Source organism: Acomys russatus, chromosome 5, assembly GCF_903995435.1.
Source record: "Acomys russatus chromosome 5, mAcoRus1.1, whole genome shotgun sequence".
Classification (NCBI taxonomy): domain Eukaryota; kingdom Metazoa; phylum Chordata; class Mammalia; order Rodentia; family Muridae; genus Acomys; species Acomys russatus.
The window spans coordinates 17,672,699-17,697,516 of NC_067141.1; the positions used below are offsets into that span (position 1 = coordinate 17,672,699).

Below are 24,818 nucleotides of genomic sequence, written 5' to 3' on the forward strand. Positions count from 1 at the left end.
TTCTATGCCTGCACCTCAGATCCCAGGGCACTGTCGAGAGCAACCACCAGGAAGATGGAGGGCAAGGAAAGCCTGAGGCCACCAGTAGGTGAGGGGTTTGTTCCAGACTGGAAATGTCTGCTCCGGGGTTAGAGTGCCTGCCTAGCATGCATGGAGCCCTGAGTGCCTCACGAACAAGGGGTGCTGTTGAGCCCAGCTCTTGAGAGGGGGCGGCAGGCTGGTATTTTCTGTATGCCTGATATTGGTGAGATCTCAGGGAGCAATGTCAGGAGACAGGAGCAATGTTTGTGAAGGGCAAGATAAAGAAAGACGGAGGAAGCACTGGCTGGTTAGCAGCCACGCTCGTGCCGGCATGTGCTGTCCACCCAGTCCCGACTAGGCCAAAGATTACTCTGCCAAACTGTCTTGGTCTTGGCCTCAGCACAGGCACTACAGTAAGGTGAGGAGGAGAGCTGTCGGCTCAGTGTCACCCTGGCTCTAGGCCTCTGGGCCTTGAGTGTTTTGATTCGTTGTTTGTCTGAGTGTGAGCACACGTGTCCTATGTGCAGGTGCCTGTGTGTCTGGAGGTTAGAGCAGGAAACCTCAGGTACTGCTCCTCAGATGACATTCACCTTGACTTTTAAAACAGGGTCCCTCCCTGGCTTGGAGGACACCATAGTCTAGCTTGTCTGGCCAGCAAGCCCAGGAGGCCACCTGTCTCTACTTACTCAACACTGACATTACAGGTGCTGTCACTGTGCAAGCTTTTTTTTTTTTTTCCTACTATGGGTGCAAGTACTTTACTGATGGAGCGAGCTGTCACCATGGCCCTCTTTTTTCTTAAAAAAAAAAAATCATTTTAAGAATTATTTCTTTTTGACCCATTGTTATATATTTCTTTCACACACACACACACCCCGCCCCCGACATGGGATTTCTCTGTGTAGCCTTGGCCCTTGGCTGTCCTGGACTCACTTTGTAGACCAGGCTGGCCTGGTCTACAAATCATCTGCCTCTGCTTCCCTGAGTGCTGGGATTACAAGAATGCACCACCACACCCAGCTAAATCATTCTTTTATTATTTGTGGGGTGTTTTGTTTTTTTTTTTTTTTTATTTTCCATCATAAAATATTTAATGAAAAGAACAACCAGGGCAAATATATTTTCATAAACTCCAGATTCAACTCCACCCTCATTTCTGGTTTGATTTTTGGGGAAAAAATAGTTTGTTTAATCATATGCATAATTAGCAGGAAGACATCTCAAAGTAGAGAAAAGGGCCTGAGGACCAGGAGAATGGGAACTTGTAAGTCATATTCTCTCTCTCTCTCTCTCTCTCTCTCTCTCTCTCTCTCTCTCTCTCTCTCTCTCTCTCTCTCTCTCTCTCTCTCTCTCTCTCTCGTGTGTGTGTGTGTGTGTGTGTGTGTGTGTGTGTGTGTGTGTGTGTAGGGAGGCCATAGGGCAACATCAGGTGCCTTTCTCCCTTGCTTTCTACCTTTAAACAACAACAACAAGATGTCTCATTGAACCTGCACCTGGAACTCAGTGGTTTGACCAGACTGACCAGCAAGGAGCAAGGCCCAGGGACCCTCCTCTCGCTGGCTCCCCAGCTCTGGGATTGCAGAGATGAAGTACTGCACCTCGCTTGGACAGGGGCACTTGGGCTCCAGCTCAGGTCCACACAAAAGTGCAGCAGGCACTTTACTGAGCATATCTCTTGGCTGACACGGGCACACACCCTTCTACAGCTTTTGTTTGCTTTCTGTGACATTGCTGCTCTCTTGGAGACTTCGTGCTTGTCAGCAGAGGACCACGTGTGTTGGAGGAGTTGAAGAGATTCTTGGCTCGGCTCACGGTCATACTCCGGGCAGTTAGTAGGACTTGGCAAATGCGATCTTGGTGCTTTGACCTTCTGGTGATTTCTGTGCCAAACCAACAAAGCAATGCCCAGGAGAAGACAGATGACAGGCCAAGAGCCATCTGAAGCCGTGCAATATTTTAAATTAATTTGGCCCTATAGGATGGAATAGGGAGGAGATATGAAAACTAAATCTTTATGACTCATCCAGCCAGGTCTTGAGTTCATGAATTTCTGTTGACTCTCAGACTCTGGGTGGGACTAAAACTACCCTTATGTCGATACAATATGACTCAGACTGTCAGGTCTTGATGTTTCAAGTTTTAATCAAAACTGGGAGATGGATAGTAAACACTCGATCAGAAGCACTGACGTTCATGGCAGGTTGACTTGCCTGAGCTCAGTCCATCTTGGTTTAGAAGGTCGATGATGAGGCTTTCTGAGAATGCATGAGGAAGTCATCTGAAAACCCTGAGACTAACAGGAATACAGCCTGGCCACAGAATGCATCCGAATGCTTAGAGTCATCACTCCCACTGCTCGCTTTACGTATGCCCACTCCTGGCTCTCTGCCTTCATCTCTCTTCGTCTTGAAGTTTTCATTTCCTCATTGACAACCCACCAAAGGCTCTGAGTACCTTGCGACATACACTGGTGGCAGTTGCCGTGCGTGGCACAGAGCTGCCTGAAGACAGGCCATACTTGTGGTGACCTCTGGAAGGCAGGGAGAACATATGAGCCCACCCACAATTGTTCTGCAAGGAGTACCTATACCAGGTGAGATGCAGCTATGTTTGCAGGCTCCTTGGTGTGCCTTCTATGCAGAAGACTGGGGAAATTAGCCAGAGGCTGCTGTATGTGAGTGACAGAGATCAGAGTATGGTTTCTGGCAAGGTACCAGCCAGGGAGTGCAGTGTGTTTGGCAGAAGTCAGGGTAGGGAGTTGAGAGGGCAGCAGCCAGAGAGTTGTTGCTGTGCACTTGGCAGAGACCAGGGTGCAAAGCTGGAAGGGCACTGGCTAGGAGGTGCTGTGTGCTTGGCAGTGACCACGGTGTAGATCTGGAGGGGACCAGGCCAGGGAGTGATTTATACTTGGCACGGGCTACAGTTGAAGTGTGTTAGAGCCAAGCCAAGAGGGCATTGGTGTCAGATAGTGTGGACCCTTGCTCTGTGCACATGGTGAATTGTAGAAAGGTTGTGGGCAGGACAGAAACATCTCCCCCCACAGGATCCAGGAATGCGAGGTGGCGTATGCTGTGGAGGTGCTCTGGGTGTCACTGAAGTGTGGACAGGCTGGTTCTATAGCTCTTGGGGTCTCTAAGTATGGTGAAAATGAAAAGAGTGAACACTACAGGAAAGGAAATGCCCAATGCAGACAGAGCAAGAGTGCTAGGAGGAGTTGGGGCTCATTACTGACAGCAGTAGGGAGGCTAGGGAGGCTGTGCCTTGCAGAAACTACAGGCTTTTATATGGCATCTGAGGTGGAGGTCATCGCCAGCCTACAGAGCAGTGATGGAGCACAGGCATCTGAGAGTGGTGCACCATTCTATTCTGTGCAGGTTCTCCGGGTATTCCCCAAAGCTGGAGAGTCCTCTGAGAGCTTTGGCCAGTAGTCAGGGTGAAAAAGACAGAAATGAGCTGCAGAGCAAATGGTGGGACGGTTGGAGAGGAGAGTGCTGGTACTCTTGGGTGTAAGAAGACCTTGGTGCAGTAAGGGGGACCCATCCCCCACCTTGGCAAGGGCAGTGCCTTTGGGGCTGTGGGTTTCAATCAAAGAGGGAACAGAGGAGCTTGCAGATAACCAGCCGAGGTACCATGAGCCAGATCCCTGCAGGCTGCAGAGGTGTGCAGGGGAGGCAGCAGGAGGAAGTCCAGAGAAAGTGGCCTGGCAAAGGGACACTGCAGAGCAAGGCAGGGGACTGTGGGAACTGTGCCTATAGCACTGAAGCAGCTTTCACAACCTGAGTCTCTGTGTGTGGAAGCAAGATTGACCGGTGGGGAGATGCCAGGATGGCCCCATTCGGGTGCTCAAAGTGAAACAGCTGGACAGAACTAGCACAAAAGTTGAGTTAGGGCCTAAAAAAGAAGGTAGACTTGGTGCAGTGCAGGTAGGCGGACCCACACAGGTGATGCACTCAGGAGTAATGGGAGCAGCCTGGTAAGCCTAGCTAAGTGGTAGCTTCCAAGCAGACAAGAGGGAGTGCGTGAGTTTAAATATCAAGGGTTTCAAAAGACAAGATCATAGAAGAACATCGTGGGAACTGCGTGGTTCTGGAGCCATATCTAGAAGCCAACACACACGGCTGAATGCCAACAAAAATGCTTGTTTACAAAAGCAGTTAGTCTTAGCCCATGCAGGCATGTTGACCAGGGAAGCCTCGAGGTTTCTGTGTAAGGATTAATGGGAACCAGAGATAGCAGGTGATAGGAATCTAATAGCAGCTGATGTACTGGCCCAGAAGAGTTTGGGGGCTCGGAGGCTAGCCGCAGGGCTGAGGGAGATGAAGGAGGGAAAGGCTCTTAGCGTTTTCTGAAGGGAACCATGAGGTAACTTCAGGGCAAGTGGAGACACCTGGGCCAGCTGTGGCCTATGCATGTGTTTTAGGGGGGCTTTGAGGTCAGCTGCAGAGCCCTCACTCCTGTGGCCACTCCCCGTCTACAGCCTCCAGCGTGGGAGCGAAGCAGCACCCAAGTAGTCACTCCAGAATGAACACAGCTCTGTAGAGCAGGGAGCGAGCTTCATAAGGTCTTGGCGCTGGACTGAGCTATTTACCACACAGGGGAAAAGGTACCCGGGAAGCCGGTCGTGTGTGTTTATGCTCGCACCCATGCCCCCTAAGCCAGCATGAACAAGCTGCAACTCAAGAATGGGACTAGGTAGAAATGGAATCACTCCCTCATGACCACGCTCTCTAGGTAGAGTCTGTATTTCCAGGGATCCAAGCACAGGGTCTTATACAAGCTGTGCTGCCGCTGCAGTTAAAATCTTAAACATCTAACCAGTATAAACATCAAGCGCTGTTTCTGTGGCGGTGATTTGCAAAGATAATTTCCACCTGAGAATTGCCTTTTCTAGGGCAGGGAACGTCACTCAGTGGAGTGCTTGCCTACAAGCACACAGTGTTGAGTTCCAGCCCCAGCCCCACATAGAACTTGGTGTGGTGGTGCATGCCTGTAATCCCAGCACTCAGGAGGTTGGGGGGGGGGGGTGCTGGGGGGTGGAGTCAGATGTTCAAGGTTATGTCCAGCTACCTCATTCTCAAGGCCTGACTGGGATATATGAGACCCTATGTAAGGGAGGTGGGAGAGAGGAAGGCAGGCAGGGCTAGAATCTAGACTGTCTGCAAGAATGGGCGTCTGTCAGAGGATACACATGTAGGCACAGGAACCCAAGGTAGCGGGAGGCTGGGACATCTTATAACCAGAGTCTTCCTTTGGAGACTGTGTCCTCAGCAGGCAGGTTCTGCCTTTTCTATTCATCCCTGGTACCAGTGGCAGAGTCCTAATATCAATCGAAGAGCTCGGAAATGCTACTCCAGGCTCCAGGGCTGACATGAAGGGGTCTTTCCTCAGCTTGCTATCAGAACAGCTATAAATAAGTGCCTGGCTGGTTTTTTTTTTTTTTTTTTTGACTAGAAAACCCTGTGACTACCCCCCTCCCCTGGGAGATCCTGAAACTAGCCCAGACTCATGGTTCACAGACCTGACCAGGCTGCCTGAGGTGTGACAGCATCCCAGAGGGCCACACTGACTTTTGAAACGGAGGAGACAGCATATAAAATAGGACTTTGCAAGCAGCATGGGGCAGGAGCTGGTGATTGTTAAAGTGCCTGGTTTAGCTGCTTTGCAGCAGGGTGTGCTCCGCAGCCCTCTCCCACCCCTTTACTCTTGCTTCCTGCTTTGGAACATAACCGGGGCTCTTCCCTCAGTGGAGTTTCGATTAAAAGGGCCAAGGGTGTAGCCGAACTGAGCTTGAGTCCCCAGGAGGAAGACAGGTCCTGGGAGAGGGGCCAGCGCCAAGACCAAAGGGAGGGTGGGCACTCAGCTGAGCCCTGTTCGCAGTGTGATCTCATCCCAAGTTGAAACCCTGGCTTCTCCTGCCAGTGACAATACTTCTTGAAAAGGCACAAATGTTTTCTGCTTCTTGTAATCCACTTCTTGCAAATATTAGTTCTCTGGAAGAAAGATTTATTTTAATAATGTGAGTTTTAGGGTTTTTTTTCCTGTGGTTAATGTTGTTTTATTACTCTATATTCTTGCCAGAAGTGCATTTTAAGAGTTTCAATTCAAAATTAAATATGACCTCAGTGTTTTAAAATACAATTACATTAACTGTCCATTTAATAGTTGCTTAAGATTGTTTGGCCACTAATGCATACTCAATATACTTGTCTGATATTAAATACAGTATTTTTTACTCCACTGACCAGCTAACGTGACCAGCTAACATGTCCCAGCTGCAGCGGTTGACAGCAGAAACTGGGGCCCTCTCAGAAGTGAGCAGCACAGTGTTATCCACTGGAAAAGTGTTGGGCTGTTATGTACCATAAGCTGGGCTTTTCTGTCTTTGGGAATAAGGAACTGTCTATTATTTATTTAGAATTGTACAAACCAATTTACAAGTCAGGTAATTTAGTGGCCGGATTATTTATTAATGAGCCCAGTACACAAGTTAATGGGGCTAAACCCTTGGAAGGTCAACCCTCATCTAACCCACGCCTTTTGGAAAATAAAAGAGCTCACGCCTTCAGCACATTGAGCTTTTATTTTAAATTTTAAGTCAGAGACTCTGCTATTAAAATGCACATCCACCCCCCACTGAATAGCGTGATGGCAGAGAGTTAGTCTGTCAGCCTCGTGGAGCCCCCATCCCTGAACCGACTAGGGTGATGTGCTCTAGCCCTGTTAACGTCAAATGCGTTCTTCCATCTTGTGTGGGCTCAGGGTTCCTTAGTAAAGGTAACAAGGAGAAAACTACCTGTTTGGGAGAGAAAGGTGCTAGAAAGAAAGCTGGCTTCCAGCTTCTCCTTCCTTCTGGGGCTGGACTGGGTCCTGTCCTGTCACCCTCTTCAGATACAGGACCCGTTTTTCCCTACATCCCACCATCCCAGCAGGTGTGGACAATGTGCTGCTGTGTGCCAGCAGTGAGCTTCCACTTCATAATGCCCACGGTCTCCTCTGATGCCTGCAGAGCCAGTCTCCTGCGTGCCCTAGGCAGTGGGAGGGCTCTCTCAGAAAGACCTGTCAGTCTTCCTCTGGTAGTAACTCAGGGGGTTCCTCCTGCAGGATTGCGAATCTTATTGAAAAACTGAGGGCATGGCAATGTAACCTTCATCTGGGTCCTTTGAACCTGGTGGGATTCAACACTCTTCCTGCAGTTATAGAAGGATACGACTCAAAGTTTTGCTCTTAGCTGTTTGTTTATTTGTTGTTTTCCACACTGTGAAGTCAGTGGGGGATGAACAGGCATAAAGGAAAGCCCCTTTATCTTATGACTTCAAATGTGCACCATTGCCAAGCTCTAATTGTAGAGTGTGTCAAAGCAAGTGAGATTAGAGATGAGGCCCATTCCTGGGGCCTTAGCAAACCTTGTTATTCTGCAGCCTGCAAACAAGTCCAGGAAGGCCAAGAGAAACTTCTGCTGTCTAGAAAAATCTCTGGTTATTCTCATTACAGAATGGTGCTCAGCAGATTATTCATTGGAGAAATAGAATCTGAAAACAGGTGCTTTAGGTGCACGTGCTGTGATGGGGATCCTTAAGGACCTTGCACCTGCACCAGCCATTTGTTCCTCAGAGGATTACTGTGTGCCAAGATTATGCTAGATGAGTCGCTAGGGCTGGGTCTGCTCCTCAAAAACAGTCTTGGTGGAGAGTTTGTGGTTTGGCTTCTTTATAAAGCCCTGCTCCAGTTTGCCGTCTTGTCATGCCATGTAAACAAGGTTATGGCCTAGTCAATCTGGGCCTCACTTCTGGGGTGTTGAAAATGGAGAAGATGGTGGGTTCTTGGCATTCTGGGCATAGGCCTGTTGTGTGATTTTTTTTTTTAGGGAGATGTCAACAAACATCAGTACTCCTTAGCTAGGCCACCAAGAACAGGCCAGAAGAACAATTCCAACCAAGTCTAGCTTGGTGAACCGCCATTTGTTATAGTTTCCCCCAGAGAGAGTTTGGGTGACTCTCTGGCTGCAGCATCACCAAAAATCCAGCTCCAGCATGGCTGACAGCTCAAAATAGCTCCATCTCTGGAGCTCCCTGCCCAACTTGTAGGCATCTCCACTAAAGAGTCTGCTCTCCTCCGAGTAATTGTTCACCGCCTATAACCTTAGGAAGGAGCCTCAAGGGTCTTCTTTCTCAGCCTTGTAAGTTTCATGAGATTCCTGAGTCTTAAGAGCCTCCTTCGTTTCATGAGGGATTTTTTTTTTAATTCAGAGGAAACACCTACACAGCAAGACTTCATACTTGTATAAAGGAATACTGTGTCCTGTAGACAAGTCGCTGAATAGCTTTTAATCACATGCCTGGCATGTGCTAAGTTTTAATAATAAGCAGCAAATCTTGGGAAAGGGGCTTACCTTGGGTTGTTTTTCTAGGCGCAATGAGCCCTAATCTTTAAAGGACCCACCTTGCCAAAGCTACTCTGTGTGGTAGAGTCATATGGTATGAATGGGCTTGCCCCTAGCACCATCCAGGCATCCTCTTGCCTTTTAACAACCTAAAGAACCAGAATGTAGGATCACATGACACTAAAGCAGCCATCCTTTACTCCTCTGGACAAGCTAGCTTGAGGTTTCCCCACTCCTGAGGTTTCTTCTTTTCTCTTAACATTTGCTGCTATGGAGAGCAAAAGCCCACTGCCTGGGATTTCCTTCCCCAGGCTCTACCATCATATGTTCCAGAGCAAGCCCGGGTTTGAAGCTCAGGGCATCTTCTCCTAGGTGTTCTTGCAAGCACTTAAAAGCATAGACCAGTTAATACACAGCACGTAATTGTTTGCACTTTTAATCCTACCTCATAAATAGATACTTATTGCCCTTATTTTAACACATGGAGAAAGGAAGTGATTTCTTTACTCTGAGGGCCTGTGTGTACACTTGAACTGGGTATACTAAGGCTAGAATGGAGTCTTTGGAGGCCCCAGAAGATGAAAATATGGGTATGTACATTAGTCCATCAGAGAAACCAGAAGGCAGGGGATGTTCCCAGCAAGTGGCTTTGTGTGCAGCCAGGTATCCCACAGTAAAGCTAGTCATCGGGGAAGATGCAAGTGGTCGACCAGATGCCCCATTTGAGATCCATGAAAGGATAAGGTAGTGGTAAACTCTGGCTGTAGTCTGTCCACACACTGATGTTCCTTTTTCAAGAGCTGGGAAAGAGAATTGTTACTCGGGCCCAAAAATTCCTTTGGGAAACACCCTTCTGGAAGTCCCAGCAATGTGGTGAGCCAGAAGATGACTCTTGCATTTTTACAGATGTATAAGCATTTTATTTTAAGAACCTAAATTAAACTAGGAGAGAGTTTCTGTGGCTAGAATGTTAAAAAGCCTCTCTTGTTCACTGCTTGAAAGTAGGAAGCAAAGGCAACACAGACGTAAGGCTATTTGAACTCTTTATTTGCCACATTTACAATATTAATAACAGTGTTTCCAGAAGTTGTCACATCAAGTAAAAGATCTTCATTCCAGGATGTCTTTGGGGGGCAAATTGAGACTGGATGCATGCATTTAATAAATTGTAGTCTCAAGTAGTCATTTTTGTAAATAATTAGTTTCAGCGAAAGAATAAGTTAGCATATTGTATGCGTCTAATGTTGCAGGCGCACATACAGCAAACTTTGCTATTAATCAACAGTCGAGCACTGCAAGTGGGGTCTCATACATAATGAATTGTGCTTAAGCCTCATGGGTTTCTTGATAGAAAAATAAAAGAAAACACAAGTGTAGTCAGCTTTTGAATAAAATTTAACTAGATTGCTCTGCATCCTATAATTGTTTTGGAATCATTAGGGACCTGATCATTCATCTGTAGTTTTGGGGTGTTTTTATCTTCATCTGTCAAATAGTGGAGACTTTTAATGATATGTTAAAGTGTTGATAAAATAGATTTTTTTTCTTTTAATGACTTACATTAAAAGGCATAAAGGTATATATAGCCTTTTAAAAGATATTCTAATCACCCGCATATACTGCTTAAACTGTCTTTACAATATGGTTTTAATTGCTGATGTGTTTTTTTAAGACATAATTATCTTTTCAAGAAAAATATTTAATCCTTATGGGGAAGAGTTTAACATTTACATGAACTTTTCTCCTCTTTTTTTGTTGATGTTTTAGAATACTATAGTAAATTCTTTCATGGTTTTATTTAGGATCTGGACTTTATTTGAGCCTCAAATTTTGAGTTGTTTGAGATAAAGTCTCACTATGTAGCTCAGGTTGACCTTGAACTCAGGATCCTTCTGCTGCTTCACTTATCTTAATGAGCCTAAAATTCTGACAGATTGGTATGCTTGTGAAAAATTTATACCCAGTTTTTGCCGAGTGCTCTTTTACCACCCAAAGCCATTCAATGAAAAGTTGCTAAATTTCATATTTATCCCCCTCATGCTGTTGACCCTGGGACAGATATCATTTGATAGTTTGTAATGGCATTATAAAAATGGAGCTCATGTCAGGGACAAAAAAAAAAAAAAAAAAAAAAAAAAAAAAAAAAGGCCATGAGCTGTGCAGAGGCTATGCAGAAACAACTCAGTGAGCTGCTGTTGACTGGATGTCAGAGCCCTCTGCTGTGGATGTAGGGGTCACTGCCTTCCCTGTAAGCTGTCTAGTTTCTATCCTCCTTCTAGAAATGGCTGCTTTTGTTGCCTGTTGACCTGTCTGCCATGATAGGGAGTTTCCCATTAGAAAGGAATGCTTTTGTGAAAATAGATGTTTTATTGAGCAACTTCCTGATGCTATAATAAAGCACCCGGGATTCAGAATGTTTTATATATATATATATGTATATATATATATGATGTGTATTTCAGCCGTGTTTTAAGTCTGTGGCTACTTCACCCCTATTATTTCAGGCCTCTGTAAAACAGCATCATGGTAGAAATACATGGCCAAGAAGGCTTGCTCATCTTGCTGCCATTGGGAGAAAGAAAGGAAGGGGCCATGACTCTTAATACCACTTTCAAGGGCTGACCTCAGTGACCTAACTACTTCCAGCTAGGCCTCCTCGAAAGGCTCTGCTACCTCCCATAGTGCCACAGGCATTTCAACACATGGGCCTTTGAGGACACTTCAGAGCCAAAGGGGTCATTTGGCTTACAGTTCTCTATCACAGACCATCATGGAAGGAAGTCAGGTCAGGAACTCCAGCTGGAACCTGGAGGCAGAAGCTGAAGCAGAAACCATGGAAGAATGCTGGTAACCAGGCGGCTTACCCCGACTTGCTCAGCCTGCTTCCTTATATAGTCCAGGACCGCCTGCCCAGGGGTGCCACCACCCACAGTGGGCTGGACCCTCTGGCATCAGTGGTTAATCAAGAAAATGCCCTACAGAGTTGCCTATGGGCCAGCCAGATGGAGGCAGCTCCTCAGTTGCGAGTTCCTTCTTTCTGGGTGTGTGCTAAGGTGACAAAAAGTAATTATGACTCTTAACTTATTATTCTCCTTATCTTTCATTGTAGGAAATACTGTTCTTTGCGTAGGTGGGAAATCAATAACACCAGCCTGTGTGTGTGTGTGTGTGTGTGTGTGTGTGTGTGTGTGTGTTGAAGTCATTACCACAGCCCTGTTAGTGTCAGTGCTGATGAGCAGCATGACCCCAGGACAATAGTGAGCCCCCTACTGGCGCGTCTTTGTTCCTCACCTTGGCCTCAGTTTCCTTGTTGTGGTTGCCCTTTCTTATCATTAGCATCAGCTCTTGAATAACCCCGCCCCCCAGCCCCTCCTTTTCTATTCTGTATCCTAAAAATCCCTCTGAAAAAGTGAACTGTCAAACCTGCATGTGAGTATTGCCTGGACAGCTCCCGCCACCACTCATTGTTCGCTCATGAACTGGCATGAGAGCGAAAAGTCCTTGGCAACCCCCTTCGAACATGGGGTTGTTTGAAAGGCATAAGTGAGAGCCACTGCTGGTGCCCTGTGTGCCTCACCTTCACGTCCCCTCTATCTGCACAGTTGGCTACAGGTGCCCGAGGAAGGGGCCACCTATGTGGGCACTCTCCCCAGTAAGCCATGGATGCAATCAGATCTTCACTGAGTCGGAATAGAAAGTTTAAAGGCTTTATTCAGTCTGCCTTTTTCTAAAAAGTGGTCTTTATTGATAGCAGGTAGCGTAGTTTGTTTCTTGTCTTCAATCCTACCCCTGGAAGAAAAATGCCTGACTTTTAGTGAGAAGGCGTAATTAGATGCAGGACACATCCATCAAACACAAGCCACTCGGCTAGAGATCTTCTAAATTAGACATAATTGTGCACGTGCCAGCACGGCGGAGCAAGAGTCTCCACACGATGTTTATAAAGTCACCTTTGCTGCAGTTGTGCCTCAGTAAGCTTGTGAAGTCTGGAGTTCCATCCCAGAGTCCCAGAGGCTCCCCCTGCCCTCCACACCACACACTGGAAGCCAGAGAAGGCAAGGTGTGCTTGGCCTTGGCAGTGTTTTTCACCTAAGGCTGTCCAGTATGCTGCGTGTAGCCTCGACTCTAGGCTCATCCTCCTCTAAAGAGCCCTGCCGGGAACTCCGCACATTGTCACACTGCTTCTTCTAACACCTTGCTGAAGGACACAGCCTCCGTCGGCTCCTTGCCAGGAAGAACTCTGATCTATAGAATTCTTCTTGTATGACCCTCTACTGTCATAGTTAACATTCCCAAAGCATAGCATGAAAAGTCCTGGGGGGGGGGGCGGATGCAGGGAGACTGGGGTCACAGAGGAGACGGCATGAGCAGATGATTTTGTCATTCAGCATTCTGATTGTCCCATGGCATCACCCACCATGGGGGTGACTGTCATTTCATGGTCCCGTCAGGTGTGGATGACTCTAAGAAAGTTGTAGCTTATTTTCTTACATCAAGTGGTGTTTAAGGCAAATGCTTTACTGTCGCGGGGAGGTAGAAGTCATTGAGAAATGAGCCTTTAGTGACTCTCCTCCAAGGGACTTGCTGAAGCATCCCAGGATCTGCATACCAAAGTCTCCCATGGGTTGCGCCATGTTTTAGATTGCTGGGTGGATCTGTATGCTGGGAAAGATGGGAAGAGGAAGTGACAGGTGTGCCCTTACGTTCCCCTTGTAGCATGGCATGCACATGTCATCACTTGGTAAAGAACGAGACCCCAGGCAAGGCTCCTATGGGAGTCTGTGGCTTGGCAACACCTGCCGTACAGAGCCTTGCCATCTCTGGTCTCCACTGAGTGGTTAACCAACTTGACATGATTCAGGAGACAAGATGCACACTGCACACGGCACCGGGGCCAGCTCCCTCGGTCTTGGCTGGATCGCTGTCTTATGCCTGTCTTGTGTTCTGTTCCTGGTGGTGTCCATTTCTTGACATGTGAGCTACACCCAGGAGAGAATAACTCCGCTCCTGTGGCAGAAGTCAGGACTGGGGCTTTGCAGCCACTTTCCTTTGCCCTGTGATGAGTTGAAAGACGTGATCAGAACTGCCGTGCACCATGGGTCGTCCTTTCTCAAAGTCAAGGAAGGGAAATGGGTTGAGACCCTCCCACAGACAGCTACGGCAGCATGGCTGCATGTGGACAGCCCTGTGCTCTGGCAGTACACTCTTGTCCTGGAATCACCAACAGTTGCTAATTTCTTGAAGAAATCCTCCAAACAGGCCTTAGCTGACCCCAACCTCAGTGTGTTAAAAATTCCGCGTACTCCATCCTCCCATGGAGAAGCTGAAGGAAGCAGAGTTTTTTTTTTTTCAGCCCCCAACCAAGTTAAAGAGCAAAAAGGGGGTTGTGTCACAATTTTCACCGCTTTATTCCTCCACGGAGACAGGGAACATGCTGGCCTAAAGAGTTGGACTGATGTCAACCACTGAGGTTGGAGCAAGTGTCGCCAAGGGATGCCAAGCAAAGTACTGAGCAGTTCTCGGGGTTCACACCTTGTTCTGGGCTGGTGTTAAGGAAACCTGGATGTGGCATTTAAAAGAGTGGGGCCACGGAGCCCCTAATTACTGGAGTTTCAGGGTCCGTCAGCAGGGAGGTCTAGAGGAAACACCTCCATCATAAGAGCCGCCGTTAGTGCTGCTGTCAAGCCGTAGCTCTTCCCTGGGCGAGCAGCAGGGATGGTTGGAGGAAGAGGGCAGGGCAAGAGAATAAATTTCATTTTATTGTAGAAATGGAAATTTGTGTCATGGCTTTAAAAATCTGGTTTTATGTGTGTGTTTAAAGCCATTCATTTTAAATGTAGCCCCATAAATCCTTGCTTCGGAATCAAAGCTGTTTAATTACATTTCACCCATGGCTAGTTATCTAGGGCCGGTGGAGAAAGAGTTAAAAAGAGAACCCCGGAGTGAATCAGAGGTGAGATCTTTAGCACAAGCATAAAAAATCAATTTAAGATGAATTTCACTACTATAAAAATTCTACACATATCCTTTTAAGAGCGGGAAATGCTAGGAAACACGGCTTGCCCTCCTCAAGGTAGAGGGAAGGCCACCATGGGCACCAGAGGCCTCCAAGCAGTTCCTGGGAAATACTGACGCCCCAGACTCGTGTTTTAAAATGCCCCCTCACACCATGAGCATTGACGTCCCTCTGGACCCCTGTGTGCAGTGCCCCTCAGCATCCACACTAACCTGACCTTGACGCTGAGGTACTAACTAGTCTCAGCTACCTGTCTCATCTGTGCCCACCCACCCCGCCCACCACTTACATTCTGTGAAGAGTAGGTAGTTCGACACAGGGCCTAGACAGAGTCCTGTCCTTCCTGCGTCCTTGGTTGTGGGTCTGTGCCCATGGGCATGGATTTTATTCACCGCCAGTCTGGCTAGGTGTGATGAACCCCGAAGACTACAGGCTGCTGGCTGGCTGCCTTGATCTGGAGAGACCAGGTTACCTCCAGCTCACAACACACCTGTTCCCTCGTTCTCCCACCCTCCCCAGGGACCCGGAGGGCAAAATGCATTCTATATTTTCTCCATCTTTCGTTTTCGACATCCCTGATGCTCCATTCACTTGGTTAGTGGGCAACAGAATGACTGAGCATGTATCGCTAAAATTGACTAATACCCAAGCCGGGCACGGGCAGAAGTTCTTCCTCCCATGATCAGACATTGCTAATAAGGAAAGCAGTCAGAGCCATGAAACAGTTCCATCTCCTCGGGAGACTCCCAAGAGAGGCCTGTAGTCTGCACGGGGAGCGAGCTGTGATCCCTGGGGCCCACCTGGGGTATACAGGCACCAGTGGCTTGGATTGACACCTGCTTGTTCAGGCAGTGAGCTCAATGAAGTCCCTTTAGTAGCTTCCGGAAAGCTGGTGGTGAGGCCCACAGGATTGGCCAGCTCAGGGCTTGACTGTGTGTATGTGGAGGCGGTGGGGGTGCAGGGAACAATCCCAGGTGTCATTCCTTGGATGGTGTCCATCTTCTTGAGACAGGGTCTCTCGTTGGCTTGGAACTCACCAAGCAGGCTGGACTGTCTTCCGCTCGCCAGGACCGCGAGTATGAGTACCTGCCGTGTGTCCCGGCTTTTTTACACTAGCACTGAGAGTCCAACTTAGATGGCCATGCTTGTGCAGCAAGCAGTCTACCAGCTCAACTATCTCCCCAGCACCACCCTCACCCACCCCCACCCCCATCCCCGACTTCTCCCCTCTGTCGTCCACTTCTGTGCCAGTACTCTCATGCATTGTGGCTTCTTTCTCCATCCATCCTCTGTTCCTTCCTGAGGCCTAACAGTGGTTTAGATGCTTCTGAGGCCATTTTTGAATGACTTCCTGCCCTCCCTGAAACCAGCACGAAGGAACCCTGGTGTGCGTCCTCCTGCCTGCGAACTTCATCCATAGAAAGATGCAAGGACTTAGTGGAGACACAAAGCCCCTCGCCGTGTGCTGTCCTGGGCAGTCGCACCTGCACAGGTCCATGTGCAAAGCTCTGTGCAGAACACAAACAAGGATGGAGCTGCACACCAGCAACCTGTGTTTCCTCAACCAGAATCTTCCCTACATGAAAGTCACCTCAACTCATGCTTGTGGGACACCCCGCCGTAGGACCTTCTGAGCCTCCTTGCCCTGGGAGCCAGCTTGTCCTCCTGTGACTTGAGACCTTCCTGCCCTGCCTCTGAGGTCTGGCACTGATGCTTTTTTGCCTTAGTCTTTATGGAAAACTGTCGTCCCCATCAACACCCTCAGTAGCTCTCAGGAGCCCATCTCTGGAGCCCATCAAGCCCCTCACCAACTTCACTCAGACAGCCAGGCCTGGGCTTTCCTTCCCAGCCCTCTGTACCCACTTCCCCACCCACCTGTTAAACTTGTGTAGGGCCCCATTTCCAAAGCTGAGTAAAGGCCTCTCCTGGTCCCCAAGGTATCCATGTGTGGACACAGACCCATGGTCTAAATGAAATATGTCAACCATCACTAGATGTAGGAGCCGAAGGCGACTGGTGAGTTAACAATCCAAGGAGTCTCGGCTCTCTACAGCATCCAGGCCTTTCCACCTTCCCATGAGAGTGCTGACACTGAGCTGCCTGAGAAGTCCTGGAGACATTGTACCCGCCAGGCCAGGAAGTCACACAGAAGCGTGCTCCTGTCTAGAGCCTGCATATGAACAGGGGGAGAAAACTCACCAGAGAAATCGGATCAAGTGTCTGTGCCTCTTGGATGTGGGTCCTAGAGAATTGAAACAAAATCTGAGTCGGCCATAAAACTCCAGGCTCCGAGCCCAGAGCGCAGAAGTGGCCTTCCTTTGCAGCGTGTGCTCTTAGCCTGTGGAGCACAACCCAGAAGGCAGACCCCAGCTGGGCATGAGCAGTGGGCTCCACACAGGGCCAAGTCAAGGAACAGAAGATGGCCCCATGTGGAAACAGCAAGAAACCATCCAAAGTTGCTATGAACCGCTTCAGTTTTAAACGCCAGGGCATTGACACGGCAGGGACAACAGAGAGTGAACAGGAGGATTTGTCACTAAGCCCCTCCAACTAGACACCCCAGGCAGAAGAGGAGCCACCCTGCTAGCCTAGAAGCTTAAAACTCACAGGGTGACGTCACTTTACACCCACACCAGTGCTATGTGTCATGGGTCGGTTACTCAGAAGAGCTTCCAAGGGTGGAGCTCAACGCCTTCTCAGAAGCGATGCCCCCTCTGCTGTGGGGATTCAGGGTGTGAGATGCAATGTGAAGGGCACAGCCTAATGACCTGATGTTTAGGGAGAACAATTTTAATAGTAATTACCTGATGATGGGGACTTCTAAATCCAAAACCAAGGTTGGGGTAGGGGGATGGGATGCTCCTCTGTGTCGATTTGCTGGCTCCTATCCCCAGGCCCTATGCATGCAGAAGCTGGGGAACCATCATTTGAGCTCTCCCTGCACTTAATAAACCTGGGGACAGGAAAGCAGACATGGGAACTTCAGTGGCTTCCTTCCCAGCATCCCTCAGTGGTCATTTCCGTTATCTGCAGTTCTCTGTGTCTGCCAGAGACACACACTGGGGAGTGGCTGGCAGTCTTCCCCCATTAGCTGCAGTAGGGTACCCTCTTGTCACATGTGGTTACTAAGCATCTTATCCTTTTTTTTTCAGCCCTGCAGAGGCTCCAGCTAGTCCAGAGGTGCTCAGTGGGCCAGAGGGAGTGCCAGAAGCCCTGGTGCAGTGCAGAGCCTGGCTGGAAGCCTATTTTCAGGAACCTGCAGCCACAGAGGGGCTCCCCTTGCCTGCTCTCCATCACCCTGTGTTCCAGCAAGGTTGGTAACCACGCTGCCTTTGGGGAGCCTGACTTATTAACTATGGCTGACATCACAGCTCGTTACTGACTACACAGGCTTGGAATTTTCACATCGTCTAAACACAGGCGGCATGCGGCCAAGCTGAAGGCCGAAGGCTAAGAGCTCACGACCCCGCCCATTCCGAGTGGTTTGTGTTAGTTTTGGCACGTGGTCACATAATTCTTGGCAAAAGCAGTAAAAATGATGCATGCAGATCAGCTCTTGACTCTGGCTTGGCTGAAAGGTTTAAATAGGAACACATATGAATGGCAGTAAATTCTTCAATAAGCTTATTGTTAACTTAAACTCTCAGCTTGCCAGCAGCACAGAAAATGAACCCTGTATCTGGGCAGTTAGCCTCTTCTGTGAAGTTACTTGGTACCAGTGATTTCAAAGTCCACCCCACCACTGCATCTTCCCAGATAAGTTCTAATTTCTCCAAGTTATCATTTTAAATGATGAATTTAAAATGCATTGCTTTTACTAAGGGCATTTAAAGTCTCCCAGTAACCTAAGAAAACATCGCCTTTCTTCTTAAGCTTGTTTGGATCTATTCAGCACAGAAATTAATTACTACAGCTGAGATCACTCTAGGCCTATAGCAGAAATGTATTCCGCATACTGACTTTTATAAGAAACCATTTAATATAAATTAGTATATCTTCATATTCAGACATATGCATGCAAATCTCCTTAATGGGGGGGGGCTGTGATTTTTAACTATGGTGAATTTAAAGCAACCTTGAGGTTCAGAATGGTGTTTACTAAATATAATATAAAAGTGCTTGAGTTGTGCCTGGTTTTCAGCTCACACTTGAAAAATGAAGTTGATTTTTTTTTTTAAATGAGGCCATAAGCCCTCTGAGGTCAGACTGATGCCTGACCGGGTTCACTAACAAGGTCAGACAAGTGAGCAGATAAAACAGGGGATCTGTTTTATGCAAATAAATTGAAAGGACAACTGGACTGAACTGGCACCTTATCCAACCCTGGGTCACCCAAAACTGTCTTCGGAAGGCTACCGCCAGCAGGGGTGCCAGAATTAGTTAAGGGGTCTCTGAGAGAGGTCAGTGGGTGTCTGCAGGACGCTGTGTGTCTAGTGACCACGCCTTCATCATCCACCCACTGGGGAAGAGAATTTGCCTGTGTGCCTGCCCACACTTTGTGTCTGATACTGTGAGCTGTGGCTGAAGTGATGGTGTGTGACAGTTGAACATCTCCAGCTGCCCAGAGGGGACATGTGTTACTGTTGGGTCCAAGGAAGGGAGAGGTGGACTCGGGCAGAGAGAGCCAGCCACTCTTCTCGTAGGCCTCCCAAGGACATGGGACGGTAAGGTCCAGGGTCCCAGGATAGAAAACTATCTTATAAAGGCAGGACTAGCTGTCTAATCCCAGGAGGTAGTGGATGAGGAACAAGCCTGTAAAATCTTAACCTTTGCCTGAGATTGGTTGTACTGCTTAAGGAAAGCTGTAGAGGCCAAAATTGTAAGGAAATGACTCACTTTTGGCAAACCAGGTAGTGAGGTCCGGAGACTAGCTTGGCCTTACACAAACCAGGCCAGACTTGGAGAAGGTGTGGTGTGCGTCATCTCATGGTCAGGGTAGGGTGACCAACCAAAAATGGCACTAGAACAGCCAGGTGTTCCTCTACAACAACAGGCCCAGAGCAGAGAGCCCTTCCCCGCCCCCTGCTGTTCCTGTGCATGCCTGGGACTCCGGATTGAGGTACCAGACCTAAAGAGTCCCCAGGCACATCCCCAGCACTTCAGGCGTCCACACCAGACCCACACTGAGGCAGTGCTCTATGCCAGCAAGTCCTTGTTCTTTGGAACTGGGGAAGACGTAAGATATAACCATCAGAATAAGCTGAAGCCATGGGCCACCCCCAGCTCTGCAGTACAGCAGCGCATCTCCAGGTAGACAAGATCCGCTCTGGCGGTGTTAGACAGAATAGGCTTCTTCCTGGTGTGTTAGGAATTCTAAGATGCAGGCTGTTAGCTCCCAAGGTCACTTGGACCAGGCCTGCCTCTCTGACAGTTAGTGGCTGCTGATGGGGGCCCAGGGTTTCCCACGCCCCAGCATGTGCAGGCCAGGTTTTTTTAATTTAGTGTAGTCGTTTGCTCCTGGGCAAGGACCAGGTGTGCAGATTTTACAGTTTGAAGAAGGCGGGGTAGGGTTGGTTAGGGTGCCCTGACATATATGGAATTAATTGGGTCTACTCCGCATGTGTAAATGACACCCCTCCCATCCTGTCCCCGCCCCCCTGCTTTGTCCAGTTTGCATCTTGTGATGCCAGGGAGGTAGACAGCAAGAAGGAAAGCTCGCAGAGAGAGGATCTTGGGATAGCGCAGTGTCCTCTGGAAGCTGGGGACCCTGGGCCAGTCCATTCAGAGCAGGAAGACTGGGTACACTTTGATATGGAATTAATATTCCCTTCACCAGTTCTATGTCCTGTGTATTTTTATTTCTCTATTTGCATATCTTGGGGTTTTTTTGTTGTGGATTATTTTTGTTTCCTTTGTTGCTTGTTTGTTTCCATATTCTTCAATATTTAGTTCTGACCTGATTATTTCAACACTTTTTTTTTTAAGGAGAGTAGTATGGCCCCATGTAATTTGATGCTGAGGGAGCTGGGGTGAGCTCACTCCAGCTCCCAGGTGGCTTTCTGGAAGGCCTTATTTCAAGGGAGGCATCCTACAGAGCCTCTGGGTCTTCTGGCCCACTTTGTCTGTGTCCATGCAGGGCTGGGTCCTGTAGACCACAGGTTTGGCTGTGTCCATGCAGGGCTGGGTCCTGTAGACCACAGGTTTGGCTGTGTCCATGCAGGGCTGGTCCTGTGGACCACAGGTTTGGCTGTGTCCATGCAGGGTTGGTCCTTTAGACCACAGCCTTCTCCAGCTCCCTGCATACCTACAAATGTCTATATGCATTAGCTGCCCCTCTCCAGGAGACATCAATGTCCTGATGAGCAGACGCATATCCTACTTGAGAATTAGTGCTCTAAAAGAAACTATTGAACTAGCTCTGTGGCTCTGTGGTACAGTGCTTGCCTGTTGTACAGTGCTTGTCTAGCAAAGCCATGAGTTCAAAGACCAACAATGCAAAAAAAAAAAAAAGAAAAGAAAATAGTTCCTAAGACTTTTGACTTCTGAATGCTTTCTGTGACATGTTTCACCCTGTGTTGAGGTGATTTTTTTTTTTTTTTTTGAACCTATAACAATGCACGCTATGGAGTGATGTGCTTCTGTTTATTGACAGGTGAAACTCTCGTCTGCCTAATGTAGGAATGTGTACCTAGCAGAGCAAGAGGTGTGGGCATCCATTTTTGTCTTGAGAAAAGGGTAGCTAAGGTTCTGCATCTTACGGATTGCTTCCAGATCACTGCAGTGTTTTAGCTGATGCCCTTAGCATCTCAAGAGCATGGCCAGGAGACTGCAGTAGACTGTTGCCACAGCGACCCAGAACCATAAGTGGTGTCTGCATGCTTCTGGCAGAATTATGAGACAGTGGAGGAGTGGGACCATAGGTTCTGCTAAGGTTTGTGACTGATGGAAGCAGAGAGGGTTGCTTCAGAGGCTGATTTCCATTAAAACTATCTAAGGCAGACCCAGTGTTGTGATTACCAAGGGCTGAAATACATTGAAATGCCATCTCAGGACAGAATTGCAACCTGCCAGACCCCAAGAACTTGGGGCTTGTCCCTATATGCAGAGCCCAAGACCAGTTAGCAGTTGCTAAAGCACTAGGTAACCTAGCAACCAGAGGGGTCTAGAGATTTAGTCACAGCCCAGGCTTTGATCCCCAAGAAGGTCCTCAGAGGTCTCCACTATTAGAAAGTTGATCTTGTGAAGGCCTCTGTGCCAGGGTACAGGGCTCCACCACGCAACCCAACCAAGGATAGCCCATGGCCTAAAAGGATCCCCACAAAAGTCAGCCAAGTTCAAACTGCTGATACAGAGGACCCCTGCCACAATGGAGATCATAATGGATTTCTGCATTTATTATGAGTGCTACTTCTGTGGGAAAACACTTACTATAGTTACCTCTGGATTTACCTCAGTAAATCTCCAAAATAAATCCCACTTGATATGTCAGCATATAGAGGGTCTCTCTGCTGAATCCTAATGCTGGATCTAGGGTGTGACTCTTCTAGTGACAGCATGTGGTCAAATTTCTACATGAGAAGATAGAAACCACCCCACTATGTTCTTCAGGAGTTTTAAATTTGAGATAAGCTCTAAAAATACAGATTACCTATTAAATAAATATTTTTTAAATAAAAACAGATTTTTCACTTAAAAGTGTTTTTTAAAGTTTTATTTCCTCTGTTAGCATTAGATACATATGTGTTACTCCCAAAGGGAATGTTCACATCTTTATATTTTGTTGTCCTAGAAATTATCTGTTTACATATTACAGATAATCATAGTCATTTAAAATTTCTGAAGTCATAGCACAATTTATTAACTATATAGATAAGTAATATTGTAATAAACATGCATAGTGTTGGCCTATATGTTATCAATATTTTAAGTATAGAATTGGACTATACATTATCAATATGTTAAATATTGGTTTACAGTTAAGAATAATGCCAAAAAAGTTAATGGTAGGAGACAGAGTGTAAAAACTATTCCTTCATTTAAATGTTTTCCAGAGGTTTACCTAGACCCCTATGTGCACTCTTAAAATATGGGATTTATGAGTTTCATCTAAAAGCCCGCCCAGAAAAGTCAGATCCTTAGAGTAAAGACAGCATTGCTTCTTGACAGGGTAGTAGCCACCAGAACGGCTGACGGCTTTGTGAAGCCGGGGAACCCTCCAGAATGCGGACCCTGTGGGCTTCCCAGGCGTGCCCTGCCCTCGGCCATGTTTTTATGCCATATAGTAAATTACTTCTGAAGAAAGCTGAAGGACAAAGCAGGGAAAGAGCGTTTTCAAATGCTCATAAATACTTCCTGCTGTTAGCTCAGATCACCTGAGGGTTTTCTTTCACCCAGGCAAGCATTGACAATGCTTGGGAAGTCACAGGTGAGCTGTGCACCTCAGCCAGTGTGAACATATCTATCTATCTGTTACTATGGAAACTACTTTTCCTTTTTTTTTTTTTTTTTTTTTTTTTTTTTTTTTTTCCTTACTATTACTGCTAATTAGGACACAAATGTGTATTGTATGAAAGGAACCCACTCATAAACTTGGGTATGCTTTTGCATGTGCGCCCTGCCTGCCTTTAAATAAATAAATAAACATTCCTACTGGACTGGGCTCCACTGGCCCTTCCCACCCCTCCAAGCAGCATGATATTCCTCTTGAGCCCTTCCTTAAGCAAATGGCTTTGGGAAGACCTAGCAACTGAGCCAGGGTGACAGACTGGCTTATTGCAGCCAAGACACACTTTTCATAGAAATCCGCATCCTCTTCCCTCTTCTTGGAATAAAATATGCAAGAACGAACATAAATGGCATATCCCCCCTTTCCTTCCCCAAGAATTGGGCCTTTGATGTTCAAAAGCAGCGAATATTAAAGGCCAGCCCTGGCAGGCTCTGGAAGCCATACCCATTTATGACAAATGTAAAACAGCACAAATCTAGCCGAATTCGATGCTATCATTAGCTTGTGAGTTGCATTCTTGAAAATAACCGTGGAGGAGCCAAATCGGTTTAAAAGAAGATAACAAAATGGTTTAAGCTACTTAGGTTGAATGCCAATTATATTTTAATATTCAGCTGAGCATATTTTACTAAGAAAAAAGGCAGCGTTGACGCATGCATAACTCATTGGCAGCGTCGACCAGCTGTGCCACTGTACTCTCCGAATCACTTTGTGCATTTTAGTAGCATGGTAATTTAGTAGAGGCCTACCTGAGTGATGGCATTTTCAATGAGCAGGTAATCTACAGAGAATTTTTATATGGTTATGAGTTCTGTGCTTCAGCCCAGCAACACAAAAATACATCAAGACCAATTACGGTATCAGCTTTCAGTGTGATACCCTCGCCACGCAAGTGCATGTATTTCTGCCCCAGGCATTTCAAATTGCATCTAATTTGAAATCTTTGGGGTTTTAATTAAATTTCAGAATATATGGAATTCTTCATTAGTACCTGCTCTGAATAGCAGATCCCTCTTCCCTCCGTCTCTCGTTAAAGAAGTAGGCGGTGGTAAATAGTCTGCTCAAGAGCTGATCATTTGTGGGGCCCGGGTATTGGAACAGAAATGGTGAAATGCAAAATAATATCAAAAAGATTATTAGTCCGGGGAGAGTCTCTTGATTTGTATTTTAATGGAATTTTACATTTCTCTTAATGATTTGCAAATTGTCCTCTGATTATAAGATGCATTAAGCTTTTCATTTTAATGGCAAAGACACAGCCATTAGCAGAATATTTTTCTAGTCTTCTTTTTAGAGTGCTTCCCTGCAGCAGATAAATATTGAAACCATTAAGACCTTTTGATGTGCACTACAGACTTCGTCATAGATCCCTGCATGGCCAGCCGTGGTGGTTCATACTGAACACCTGGCCAGGGACCAGCTGTCCACCTTGAGGACAAGAGGAAGCCACAATGCCTGTTTCCTCTCTCTAGAAAACAGACTTTGTTTTTAACACTTCATCGGGAGTTGTCATTTATTTGTGTTAAAGCTGATCCACTTAAATATTACTAATGGTCCAATTTGTATTAAAAAGCTGCCCTTGCTATGGTCAAGGCTGGGGGGTGGGGGCATTGCTCCTAGCTGTAGCCTGGGGCTGACCACAAAAAGACAGCTGAAAAACCTTGGCCTGTTCCTCAGGAGGCTTCCATGAAAACCCAGTGCAGCGAGGGAAATGCATAGACTCTCTTAGCCAGCTGCCCAACCTGACCACAAACAACCCCACACAGTAACACTTGGCTTCGGGCTGACCTCTGGAATGACACATCAGCCTCAAGGCCAGCACTTGTGGCTTCTACAAAACATGTGAGTACAAGACTGAAGCAGCCTCCCGTTCTGCTCTAGCAGCACCAGGTCCTCAGGAGCTTTTGACCTTGACCGTGAGGTGCCTCTGAAGGCAAGGGAGAGGCTGTCAGGGT

At 47.3% G+C, this 24,818-nt stretch overlaps 1 protein-coding gene across 1 annotated transcript in view; it reads left to right on the forward strand.

The window, feature by feature from the left end:
- Positions 1–24,818, forward strand: part of Mgmt (O-6-methylguanine-DNA methyltransferase) — a 236,658-nt gene that overhangs the window by 175,710 nt on the left and 36,130 nt on the right. Inside the window, exon 3 of the mRNA XM_051145494.1 lies at positions 17,570–17,730. Within this exon, the coding sequence (XP_051001451.1) occupies positions 17,570–17,730 (161 nt within the window). The remainder of the gene's footprint in view (positions 1–17,569; positions 17,731–24,818) is intronic.